The sequence below is a fragment of the Nestor notabilis genome, unplaced genomic scaffold (genome assembly GCF_000696875.1).
Source record: "Nestor notabilis isolate BGI_N333 unplaced genomic scaffold, ASM69687v1 scaffold10664, whole genome shotgun sequence".
NCBI lineage: Eukaryota > Metazoa > Chordata > Aves > Psittaciformes > Psittacidae > Nestor > Nestor notabilis.
The window spans coordinates 5,957-19,711 of NW_009926070.1; the positions used below are offsets into that span (position 1 = coordinate 5,957).

At 38.2% G+C, this 13,755-nt stretch overlaps 1 protein-coding gene across 1 annotated transcript; it reads left to right on the plus strand.

Moving 5' to 3' along the window:
• Nucleotides 1-332: 332 nt before the first annotated feature.
• On the plus strand, nucleotides 333-12,068 carry EBAG9 (estrogen receptor binding site associated, antigen, 9). Its single transcript, XM_010013353.1, has 6 exons — nucleotides 333-428; nucleotides 3,730-3,808; nucleotides 3,966-4,124; nucleotides 6,117-6,224; nucleotides 7,246-7,337; nucleotides 11,533-12,068. The coding sequence occupies exons 1-6, from the start codon at nucleotides 346-348 to the stop codon at nucleotides 11,651-11,653; spliced, it is 642 nt and encodes a 213-aa protein (XP_010011655.1). The 5' UTR covers nucleotides 333-345; the 3' UTR covers nucleotides 11,654-12,068.
• The last annotated feature ends 1,687 nt before the right edge of the window (nucleotides 12,069-13,755 follow it).

A 13,755-nucleotide genomic window follows, 5' to 3' on the forward strand; every position in this document is an offset into this window, starting at 1 on the left:
AGTGCCATTGTTAGTGTATAAAACAGCAGCTGTACAGTCACTGCAGTTGGTTGCCCACACTTCCCATTTAAAAGTTTCTCCAACTGTGACTTTACCTATGATTATGTGCTGTTTCTGTAAAGGCTGTATATATTCAGTACTTTAATTATTTACATCAGTGAAATGTCCTGGTAGTAGGTAGGTAGTGTCTGTGCTCCAGGTACCTCATCTCTCTTTTTGCGTTGATATAGTTTTATAGAATGCTCCTTGCTTATCAGCAGCTAAGAAGTTGACTTTAAGAACTATGTAAAGATGTATAATCCTCTATATCTAATTTCTTTTCTTTTGCAGGAAGGGTTTCTCACCATGGCCATAACACAGTTTCGACTCTTTAAAATCTGTACTTGCCTGGCAGCAGTGCTTTCTTTCATTAAAAAGTTAATATGCAGGTAAATACGTGTGATTTCATTTGGTTACCTTGTCTTTTTTATTTACAGGTTCTTTCACTTCTTTCCTTCTCCCAACATCCACCTGCCACTTTTCCCAGCTCTGATTTTACTAATTGCAAAACAAGACAGATAAAAACAAAGTCCAATTCATGCTTTAATCTTCTTACTCCTTCAGAATTCAAAAGTTTACGTTGTGCAGTTGTGAGTGTACTTCATGGTATGATAGCTCTAATGAGTGGTTTCTAAACAGCTATGACAGAGTTTTAAAAATGCCTTTTAAAAATATCCTGTGTCAAACTTAAAGCAGAATTGTTCTCTGCATTTTTTATAAGTACTTGGCAAGTGATACTTTGTTTTTTAAGAGATTCGATTAATGGCAGCACCCATCCAGTCATCAGTCAGTAGGCTTTCATTATAAATATGTGATTCTAATCCTGCTTTGTCAAGAAACAGTTGCCTGAGACTTCAGATTCTTTCGCCTGTTGAAGGTTCTTTCAAAAGTTTGGAGGACAGTGATTAAAGTTCAAGGAAACTGGGGGTTTTTTTGTTTGTTTGTTTTTGTTTTTTTTTTTTTAATGAACATAACTTATTCTTTGCTTACTCTTCTAGGTCATACATAGTGTTCTTTTGAGTTGTAGACCCATGAACATAGTAGTGTAGTACCTAGAAGCATTCAAAATCCCTCAAGAGTTACGGTTGTACGTTAGTAGAGTTCAATAGAACAGTAGCAGATTAGCTGAGGTACATCTCAGCGCTGCTGTCATGTGAAGTACTGCTGCTTCTTGCTACTCTTAGAGAATGTTGTTTTACATAAACAAATAGCCATCTAGAGAAATGTATTCTTCTTTTGTGTATGATGGCTACTACTTTGCCAGTGAGGTTAAAGCATATACAGAGTACGTGGTAGACACAAATTAAATGTTTATTTCCTGTTCACCTTACTTATCCCAAGAATAAGAGGCAGCTCTCAACTGGTTGGTAAATTCACTACAGATCTAGTGAAGCTTTAGAAAGATATATTTTAATGCTGCATACAGCTATATAGATGTCAGCCTTAGTTCTGTGATTTCAATTCCAAATTAAATTAAGAATACTTGTCATATAAGTTCTAACAGAAATCAGAACACTGAGCTGATGATAGCTTCTGTATTACGTAGATCCTTCATCTCTCTAAGTGTGAAGATAGCTTTTATAAGCAGGTAATTGTTTAGTAGGTGTAATGACAGTATTTTCCTCAGTTTTTCAAATTCTGAATGAACCAAATCCGTGAAATTAACAGCTAAGGAACTGCTTGGGAGTAAAAAGAACTTTTCTTCTGTGAATAGCAGTTAGTTGAAAGAATGAAAATTTAAAATCTTTCACATAAGCAAGTCAGTGGATGAAATTAGTTCAGTCCATTAACTACAGATGTTTCTTCTGTTTAATGTTGGCTGCAAAGCATACCTTGGTCATTTCTTTCTCCTGTAATGCTCCCCTGCATTGTGCTTGCTAACCAGCAAACATGATTTAATTAAACATGCATTTTAATTCAGTGATTATGAACTTTTGCTTATTTAGGTTATATAGTTTACATTGGGTTTTCATTTATACAAGTGCCTGTAGAGATCATGCATCTTTGTAGTAGCGTAAAGCCTACATGTGGTACTAGTCATCTCATTAGTAAAAACTTTTTTGTTTTATATGTAAAAGCCTGCCTGAATGCACTGTTTCCAGGAAATAAAAGATATACATACAAAAAAGGATGAAACTTTATTCTGTTTAAAATCTCTAGCTAGTTTCTCCAGCTGAGAAATCTGGATACTGCTAATTAGTAAAGAGAAACAATACCCAAGAGCAGCATCTTGTTCACTTTGTAGAAAAAGAAGTGGAGATACATGGCCTTCCTCAGTGCTGCCCTGTGTAGCATGTTCTTTCCTATGTTGTATGAGGGAAGCTGTTGTCATTGTAATCATTTTGGGTAGCTGAATGTTTGTTACAAGCCACTTGCTGGAATCTTCTGTATCCTGTAAATAGGGGATACGTATAATTGCAGAAGTGATGGCTTAGCATAGTACTAAAGATACATGTGTTGTACAGGTCTGAAGGATGTTTCCAAGCTTGGGTTTCCTTTAGAGACATCAGCTAAATGTAGTCAGCCAGAACCAGAAATCTCTAATGTGTTTGAAGAAACTGCATTTTCACTTTCCTTTACCCCTAGACTGTTGCTTTCCAGTTTAAAGGGACAGTTTTAAGGGGGCTAGAATTAATTATATAAAGCTTGAATATTTGATGACAGCACCTGATCTTAAGGAAGGATCTTTTAGGCTTAAACTAAGAAAATATATCTAATCACTCACCGGCATGCAGCAGAGGTGGTATTACAAGCAATTTGGCTATTCTGAGTTTATGGTAGAATGGTCTCTAATAGTAAAACTAATGGATGTGAACTTAAAATTGTAGTTTCCAGTTTTATTCTCATCAGTAGTAATAAATAACACTTAAGTTTTCTGAGCTGTAGAAAGTCATTTACATGACTGTCTTGCTATAGGAAATTGCACAACTTGGGGAAAAAATGAGTGTGACCCTGAATTTCATTCTCTTGTGTTGTAAGGTTTTAAAATATAGTGAATGTCAGCTAAGAATATTGTAATTATTATTGTGATCTTTGAATGGTGTCATTAAGTAAACATCTAGGTGCTTTATTTGCATTAGTGTTCAGTGAAAATTATTTGATGGAGCTGCTGAAACGCTTTAGTTAAAACTGTTGTTTAAGTAAGTAGAAGCATGTATTGAACAGAAGGTGTTGACTTGCATAATCTCATAGTACCTCTGTTTAGGCTTTAAAGGAAAGTGCTTTAGAGGGGCTTTCAAATCAAGCGGCTCAGAAAGCGGTTTGTCAGACACAACATCTAAGACAAGTAGAAATATTTCTCAGTTTGCAGTAGAAATGGTTATCATTGAACAAATGTAAATCAATAGTGCTTGCTTTATAAGCACTGACAATCTAAAAATAGGAACTGTCTATATGCAAATAATGGAGTTAATTTGTCCATTTTCATAATTTAAAATTGCTTCTCCTGTATTTCCACAGCAGTTTGAAAAGTAAATTGGAAATTCTTGTAAACACCACTTTAAATTCATGATGAAATTCCTTTGTTTGGCAAACTTTCACTGGCAGTAGTTAAAACTAAAGTAGTGTAAGGACTGAATGTTTTAGCCATGACTATATTCAGTAGTGCTGTTCTCAGACTTCCTTTTTGTTTTTTTTAAACTTAGTGCTCATGTTTTCAGAGCTTGGAGGAATCCTACATTTTTCTTTCAGGTCTGGAAGAGGGCGAAAGTTAAGTGGAGACCAAATAACTTTGCCAACCACAGTGGATTATTCATCTGTTCCTAAACAGGTAATTGCTTAAGCAGTAAGTGACCTAAGAAACAATCACTTAACAGAGTGATTACACCAGTCCTTTATAATATTAAGTATATATCTTAGCAAGATAAAGAAAGACGAGTCTTTTGCTCGCAGATAATACTAACTTGTACCATATACTTCCTGTTCAGCCTGAAGTAGAAGACTGGTCATCATGGGATGAAGATGCACCTACCAGTGTGAAGATTGAAGGTGGCAATGGTAATGTGGCTGCTCAGCAGAACCCTTTGGAACAAATGGAACCTGATTATTTCAAAGATATGACGCCAACTATAAGAAAAACTCAAAAAGTAAGTATTGCACTTTCAACTGTGCTTACTGAGGGTTTACCTTCCTTTAAAATAAGCTATAAATAAATCAGCAACTTAGGGAAGGTGCTGCTGGTAAAACTAAGATATCCTGTTGAAATGAGATCACACAGGTGCTGATGTGTAGTCTAACATGTCCAGTTCAAAATACTGACTCTTTGAGATCTTAGCGAATGTGATGCTGGTTCCTGTTTACATCTTTAGTCTCAATGTTATTGAAAGCTTATAATTCCATAGTCTGAGGGCTCGGAAAATATAATGTGAGAGCTCTCAAGTTCTGAAAATGGAACTACTGCACTAAGATACTTGTGCTTATACCCTTCCATTATTTGAACAGAGACATTCCATGTCCTGCTGTACTGAAGTTTGAAGTAGCAGCACTGCTCTTTCAGAAAACAGTTCACCAAGTTATACTGGGGAGGCTGTAATTAGTAAGCTGGTATTTCAGAATAGCTTGCTCTTCAAATACCCGTTTTTATTATGGAGACAAGACAGAAGGGCATATCCACAAGAGCATCGACACTGTAAATAAATGCTGATTAAGCTTCTGGTAATTGCAAGATTTGTTTGTATGTGGAAATCTTCCAGCCTGGGTACTTATACCACTTTGAGTCAATTGGAAAACCTTTTTCACAACAAAGGCAGTCAAATACTGAAACAGATTACCAGAGAGGTTGTACAGGCTCCATTTCTGGAAGTTTTCAAAATCCAGGTGGATTAGCTGAGTACTTTCATCAGCCTCTGAGCTGACAGTGCTTTGAGGAGGAGGTTGTTTTTCAGACCTCCTGAGGCCCTTTCCAACCTGAGTCTTCCTGTCGTCCTATGAACTGGAGATGATGCTGGGATCAGTTTTCTGTGCATTCAGGATCTGCTGTATTCTGTGGAACAAATTCTGCTAAGGATTTTGATCTCTCAGAATCTGGGGGCAGAGATACCTCTGGAGGGGTAAATTTCTCCTCAAGAAGAGTGCATGCTGCTTGAGTGCTATATCCTGGGTTTGGTTTAAATGTACTTTTAGGGGTGACTGCAGGCACTGTAAAGAACATTCCTGCTAGCTTTGCCGTGTTGCCACTCTCAAATATGAATTTGTGTTTGTTGCCACCAAATCTGGACTCAAACCCCAAGATTGGAGGTGGAATCTACTCGTGTTACCACTCATATCTGCAATGTATGAAAATGGAACCTCACTCAAATAACGGTGTCTCTCATTGCTAAATAAGATGGTCTAGTCTGTTTCTTTTCTTACATTGGCAGTGGCATTTGTACAGTCAGTGGATCTGGGAATCTGCCTCTTTTGGAATTGGCAGAGATGTAAAGTAGGCTAAATGAAATAAGTAAGTTCATATCTTGAAGTCCACACACATAAGGGATATATGATTTTAACAACTGTCTTGAATTTTCTAATAAGCCTTGTAGGGGAAGCATTAGTGCATGTTTTTCAGCCACATCAGTACAGAGCTTTACCAGTTAATGTGATAGTGAATTACGTTGCAAGTATTGAAACTTAAATTGTCTGCATAGGTATGCTACTGAAGTAGCTAAGAGAGCTCCATGTTCCAGAGCAGTATAGCTGTGCAGACAGCACTATCCTCAAGAGTAGTATCATGCAGTGACCTTTCATGGAAACAGGGTTTATCCAAGGAATATGTCATGTAATTGGTAGCTTATATGAGTACAGGGAGATGTGTCTATTTGATCTGTAATCACAGATTGAGTCACATTAAGCCATATGACTTAAGAAAAAGCTGGTAGGGGGAGGAGGGAGTGTTTGTGTCTTGCATTTAGCTTCTCTTCATATCAGTTCCTCTGGCTGTACAGCTTCCAGAACCTCAGCAAGTTTGAGGCACTGTGTGCTGTTGTCTATCTGTATCGTCACAGGCACAGAGTTAGATGGTCACCAAGGAACCTGTGCAGTGCTTTGACTCACTTGTCCTTCCCTTTTTTTTCTTTTTTTTTTTTTTCCAATATTTTCAGATAGTTATTAAAAAACGAGAGCCTTTAAATTTTGGGATACCAGAGGGAAACACGGGATTCTCTAGCAGATTAGCAGCTACACAAGATATTCCTTTTATTCACCAGTCTGTAAGTATGTTCTAAGTATTGATCTTTATACTTGACAGTTAAATGACTGTTCTGTACGAGAATGAATAGTCTGCCTAAGGTCTGCATTGTGGGAAGCAAGAGGAACAGTTGTGGAGTAATGTAAATTGTTTTAAAATTGAGTATTTGGTTCAAAGCAATGAAGTAGTTAATCTAATTTTAACTGATGTATTCTACTGAGAAACTTAACAGATCAGTGATAAAAAGGTAAGAAGCTTCCAAACACTTGTATACTTGTGAATCTTCTAAAGCAATGGACTACACGTTTGGGTTTTTTTTGATTCTACACAGTAAGTTCCCAACAAGAAGTAGAAGGATTTCTGTTTTTTCTTTTTATTTTTGAAAGTTTCTGGGTTACCTTGGACCCATTTTTAACTTTCTACTTCTCCCTTCTTTTCTGTAGGGATTGTATTCTAACAGTCTCCTAATTTTTTGCTTTTTAGCCTTTTTATAAATAGACTAGTTACCCAACAGCCTGGCTATTTAGATGGAGGTGCTCTCCCTCCCTTCCCCTTTGCCTTCTTTAATGTTGCTTCTGCTTTGGTTAACATAGTGCACAGAAGGGTCTCATCAGAAAGCAATACAGAAGGGTCATACCACTTCCTTAGGCTGTCCATAATGAAAATAATTCAGGAAAGGAATTGTAGTGAAGAAGAACGGCACTCAAGTGATAGTGGACACACCAACATGTGGATGTACATGTTGGTTTGTCCATGCAACTTCCAGAAATCTACTTTCTACTCATTTCAGCTGCTCAACTTATCTTCTCCTTCCTAAAAGCCGCTCCAGTACTTCCTTTCTTCCTTTGTTATCCACCAATAAAAAAAACCAACCAAACAAACCTCCAACAATTAACTGGAAAAATTCAGTATAAGAGAAGAGGAAAAAGCATAGACAATCAGCTGAGGAGTATCATCTTATATCAAATATTTCTAGAAGTCTGAGGCATCGAAGGTAAAAATAAATGTTTTATCACATTTCTTCATGCTTTCTTTTGTTTCAGCCTGAACTGGGGGACTTGGATACTTGGCAAGAAAATACTAATGCCTGGGAAGAAGAGGAAGATGCTGCATGGCAGGCAGAAGAAGTTCTTAGGTAACTGAAAATAATGTAACACCATGTAAACTTTTTACATGTGAAGGAATCAAATGCAGGTTGGTTTGTTGTAACCTTACTGATAAGGGCTAAGAATTGTTAAACAAGTCTTAAGACAAATGATTTTTATGCACCCGAGCTCTACGTAACTGGTACTTGGCAGAATGCATTTTGGATCTAATTAATTTAGTAGATGAGATAGTAGGGGAAATCTGCAAAAAAGCATTCTGGTCAACTATTTATTGTAATATTTGGGAAAGTTTACTTTTCTCAACCAGTAGAATATGGGGGACATCATCAGCACCCTTTTGATGCATTAATGATAAATAATAAATTCAAGCAATTGTAATTCTGTCAATCTTCCTCTGCAGCAGCCTCACATGTGAGAATAGGGTCATAAGGCAAATATTTTTGTAAACTTAATCAGACGCCTCTAGGTGCGCGCTCTGGTCAACATCTTGGGTTTGATTTTAACTTCCACACTGAAGTGGTTTCACCTCATCTTTCACTAATGGATCACAGGAGTATGAGCTTTGTGATATGAATGATGTGGCTTGGGCTGGTTTTGTTCTAAGGGTAATACCTTTTCCCATAAAGTGTATCAGTAGACTCAGTAAGATCTGTGATCTCTAAAGTGCAATCTATTGAGACTTAATTTATGGCGCATCAGACAAAGAAAATGAAAGACAGTGAAGAATGCTGTTTGTTTTGTTTTGTTTTTTTTCTTTAACTGAGAAATGAATCAACTACTTTTGCTGACCACAGAAGCTGTGTTGTACTTGATTTAACCCTTGCCACATTCAATTACAGACATTTTTAGGATGCTGAAAAGAAGTATTCAAACTTTCTGAAGCAGGGACTTGTCTTAGACTAGCTACTAGTTTTCTCACAAGTTCTATTTTTCCAAGTGTCATCCTGTTTGGTTGAAGCTATTCTAACAATTTCCACCTGGCATCTTTGCCATTGAAAAGCTTCAAGTCAAGTGGTTAATTTTTATAGAATTCTTTTCTGGCTCCACTAAAAATATCAAACTTTACTGGTTTTACAAGAGATGTGTCTGAATATTTCAAATACATGGAACGAACATGATCAGAACTGTAACTGTCTGTATTACGTACTGCTTGGCTAGCTATGAATGACCACCTCGGTACAACTGATCATTGTGTAAGCTGTATCCCAGCTGTGTGAAATAGAATTTTGTTTTATTCATGACACACCAGATTACAACGTTTTTCTATAATTGGGGAAGGTGCTGGCTGATTTCTAGCAAGACTGATAGGAAATACCTTCAGGGCTTACAGTTTCTCTTGCAGTAGACATCTGTGGTGTAATTAACATCTGACATTTAACATAAAACTTAAGTATAGTACTTGACAGGCCTGGCTCTCCTTTCAACAGACTGTAGTAAGGAAGTCATCTGGAGCTTCTTCTTAATACTAAAAGACTGCATCTTGGTCTACAAAATGATCTGAAGATTTCAGACTGCTAAATGGGGGACAGTCCCCCTGACCCTCCAAAGAGTTAATGCTGACTGTACTCCAGCCATGCTTATTGAGAACGAATGTGCAGGAAAAGTAAGATCTCCCGTAGCTAGCAGTGCCTGGATCCCCCTTTGTGCTCAGCATTCAGAAGTATCTTAGAGTGGAGTATTTTTTGTGTAGTAATGGAGTACAGATCAATCGTGCAAAAATGGGCTGTGGCCTGCTGAATAGCAGAGAAGACTGTATTCTGTCCCCTCTCTGGTGATTTTATGCCTGACAGTTGAAATAAGCATGCAGAGTAAGCCATATGCTTCGTGGAATCAAAGCATGCTGAAAGATAGTGCTGAGGAGTAGAGTACTAATGCCTGAGAAGTTCTTGTATTATGCTTTTGGGGCTTTCTTCTTACTTCCCAGCATGTTCTGGGCTGGGATGCACTGAAATTTTCCAGTCAGTGGTGAATCAGTGTAGAAGATGACAAACTGAATTTTCAGTTTATTGAGGTTAACTAGACCTTTGTTTCTTTTGCAAATTGTAGATGCCTATCTTCACCTTTAGACTTTCTAAATACCAGTGAAGTTGGTTTTTCCCTTTAGGAACAGTTAAGCTAAATGCTGGTACATTTTTAGTTGTGTTGAAGTAAAAGACCAAATGGAAGGAATGAATACTTTCCTGGTTTAAACAACTTGTATCCATCCAAACCTCCCTGAACTCCTTGCTTTGGAACCCAGAAAAAGTGAGTCAGATATGGCTGCAGTTTGTCAAGTGCTTGTCTTCCATTGAGAAAGGAAGTTTGGAACAGAGATCAATGTTTTGAATGTTGACCGAGTAAAAAAGCAGTGGAAATGTAATCGCTCTGCAGCAAGCTGCTTGTTTCTATGTTTTGGTGATTTCAGTTCTTCCATTTGAGGTGATGTGAAGGTCTCTTTCATTTGGGCATAACTGAAGTCCAGTAAAACTACTCAGCCAGTAGAGGGCATGGAAACCACTTCTCTGTTCAGAGTTCTGCAATATGCACTTTTTAGTAGGGAGAAGAAACATGACCTGGTATGACTTTCCTCACTTCAGAATTGCAAATGAATAGCAGCATTGCTTAGCACCTCATGTAGCTTTCTGGAATTCTTTAACATGCTGGCTGGTCCCCTTCTGCATCAGTTCAGAGGTGTGGTGAATGTAAGAAAATCTGCTGCTGTAAAGTGGCAAATATTATTCCTCTGCATATCCTTGACAGCCAGCACTGTCAGCTATCTGCTTTCTGGTGGGACTTAGAATAGTGGGTCATGATCTCAAAAAATCCCCAACATTCGGGCTTCCATTAACTTGGGAGGTAGATCCTGATGTGAATGACTAATTGCATTCTTCCATGACAGACAGCAGAGCAGCTTAATAGAGTATAGGAAAACTTTTAGCCATTAATAATCAAGGGAAACAATGAGGTATAAAGTAACTGCAGTCTCTCTCCTGTCAGTACAAAGATAATGTGTAGTCTTTGTACCTCATACATTTTGAAGTTTTGTGCCCACCTTGTCCATAGTTGGAATCTACCAGAGAGGGTTGCTTCAGGTGTTGATCCTTTTATTTCTGTATATTTTACACGCTTAAGTGGATGTGCACAGGTAATTTAGATTCATTGAAAGTTAACGCCTTACTGCCCTGTCAATTAGATTTCTTTATTTTCTTTTAATGAGCAATTCTACTGAATCTGTGTTAAATTTCAGCTTTTCAAGTTAATGAAGCTTCATATTTATTTTTACAGTCCTCTTGCTAGCTACATAGCAAACTTTAAATATCTAATAAACTGAATTGAAAGTGGGAGTGACCTCCTTATGCCATTCTAATACTACTTACACAACACAGGGGAGAGAGCTGCGATGTGCCACTTGGGGTATGGATCCAGTTGTTGAGCCTGCGCCACTCAGTGATGTGTTGTAGCTGTAGTGGGGGAACAGAATGAGTGGAATTTTGCGTTGTTTTTGCCCTTTGCTCTAGTCAGCTCTGTATTTGTGGAAACTGGAAACCTTTTCTGTAGACAAGTTCTTTGAGCTAGCAAATAGTGATGTCCAGGGCTTTATAGCAGTGATGAGGAATAATGCCAAAAGGATGCACAGGTGAAAACTCTTACTTAATTTTCTTAAAGACTGTTGTTTATTCTTGTACTGAACACAAGAGTACAACACAGATCCTGAGCATGTGAAAGGGAGTGTTAGAAGTTATCATCTCACCTGATCATGAGGGAAATATTTGTAGTACTTGTATTACCAAGAGAATAACTACTGATGCTTCTACTGGGGCAAAGGGGGACCTAAGTTGATGTTCTAGACAAGTCAAACTGGTTAGGTCTGAATCTGAAGAAACAGGTAATCTTAATAGTCAAAGCATTAGATAGCTTTTTTTTTTTTTTTCTAAATAGCTCTTATCTTATAATAGCCTTATATTAGCCATATGCTCTCACTGATTCTCTTACTCTCAATCTTTGGGAATTGAGTGGCTTTTAGATTGGAAAAGAATTGAACAAATATTGCTGCCTAAGACTAGATTAATGTGGAGAAAAAAAGGACTTCACAATAAAAGAATAACTGTTCTGAGCCTAAATACAGTAAAGTGCATCTCTGTTTGTTTAGTTGTAACAACCTATTTATTGATGAGAACTTAAGGTATGACCATGCTAAAAATTGGTTTCCTGTTATCTAGCAATTGATGTTTTCTTTAATTACAGACAACAGAAGATAGCAGAAAGGGAAAAAAGAGCAGCAGAGCAGCAGCGGAAGAAAATGGAGAAAGAGGCCCAGAGGCTAATGAAAAAGGAACAAAACAAAATTGGCGTAAAACTGTCCTAACAGAAACCAGGCATCAATGGCAGCGCCAGTGAAGAAGAGAATTTCAGCTCTAAAACATACATATTGGTATTGATTTTAAGTATTTCTAGGACTTCAACATGCTGCTTGGTTTCAGTGCATTCTTCAGGTCATCTTGGAATCCAGGATTCTCCCAAAATACCTTGAACTACTAGTTGGTTCTCTTAAAGGAGAAAAAGCCCACAGAAAATCATGCCTTGATGGAATCATGATTCCTGCAATAGTTCTATTCCAGCGCCCTTCTTTGCAGCAGAAGTGATTGAGCAGGGATGTTGATTGAAAGACATTCTTAATGAACAGCTCAAGCCTAGAGAACAGAATGTAAATATTCAGTGGTGGGAAATCTACTGTATTGTCTGTGCTTACCTGAAACATGTAATTAAACAGTTTTAAAGAACCCTTTGCTTCCTGCCTGGTAAAGAATGTCTGCCTTTGCCTTTTTATAAAAGTATTTATAAATACTTCAGAGTTTTCCATGGGTGATCATATTTTGACATGTGCAGGAGAAAAGCACTTGTTACAGATGACCTGTGACTCTGAATCTAGTCCTGGTAGATAATGCTACGGTAGAGCACAAGTGAAAGCTGAACACCGAAGTGGCTTTATTGTCACTGACACTTGCAGCTTCCTGTGCTGCCTGGCCCATTTACGCATGGACACTGCAGTGACACCACCACACCACAGCGGTGCTCACTGCTCCTTTCTTATGCAGGCTGATGTGAACACGGGGAGCCATCTCATCGCTCACTTATAGTGATAAATTTGTGTTTATGTCAGAAATTCTTCCTACAGTTAGGAAAAAAAACCCTCACCTTATAGTTGTTGCACAGGTCGTATAATTGAAAAAAATTGGTCCTGTTAATAACACTAAGTGTGAAAATTCTCAGTTCAGTTCACAGCACCTGTCAGATTCCATTTTTGTACACTCACTGTATGTACTTACACTGGAATTCCTCTGGGAAAGCGTGCAGGGTAGATAGGCAGTAGAAAACAGTGCTTTAAAGAGGAAAGGAGGTTTCATGTCTGCTGGAAGAGAAGGTGTACACAAGGAGGGGAGTCTGCGTGGCTCTTAGATACACCTCAAAGCTTCAGTGAATGCCTTCTCCATCTTCTGTTGTGTGGATGCTGTTATCCCTGCATTCGGGGGTTGTATGGATTTCTTACCTGTGACAGATGAGTGAAAACAGTGGGTTCTGTGCCTGAGACTTGTTCCCTGTGCATCCAGGGAGCAGTGAAGTTGTAAAGGAATGCAAAGGGGCGGGAGGCTGTCAGACTACATCATGCCTGGCTGAAAGAATGGAATTAACTAAGTTCTAGTAGGTTCTGACACAAGTTTTGCTTGAAAGGTAAGTAATGGAGAAAATGACAGTAAGAGTGACCTTCAGTGGGCTTGGTCCCTCACAGAAGAGGTTTTAAAAATGGTTAGTATGCTTGTCATGCTGCTTGAAATCATGCACAAGTGCAGTGATTAGATGGCAGTTTTCAGATACTTTTGGCTATGGAGAATGGACCTGCCAGGCTGACTGAAATATCATCCTTTCCTTGGCTGTGCTCTAGTTGTTTGCAATGTCCTGTCTTCATTTGTCTGAAGGGGTTTGGAGCAAAATTCTCACCTGTATGTATGTAGAACATACATAAAACAGTGTTTTCATTTTAGTATGTTTCTAAGGGTTGGGATTTAGGAGAGAGTTGCTTTGAGGTGAAAGGAAGGAGAAGTTAGTAAGTAATCAGAAGTTTAAGAACAGCCTTGAGAGAGGATGGATGTAAGTAAGGGTCAATCTCTGGGCGACAGGTAGGCAGTGCCTGAACCTCGGTGTTTTCATCAGCCGATGGGCATGTTGGGTACCCCTTCAGCTGAAGAGTAAAGAATTTTTTGTTCCTGGGCTAGAAACCAAAATGCATAATGGTGTTATCAGCAGGTGGTACAGTATCCACATCCTCTGTGGATCGGGGAATAAAGGTCACCTGTTGCTGAGCAGTTAAATGCCTTATGTGATCTGAGCAGACCAGACGACTTCTAAGGCTAGAAGCAACTCTGATGTTATTCTGGTGCTAGCACGTTATGTCTTCAACAGCACCTTTAA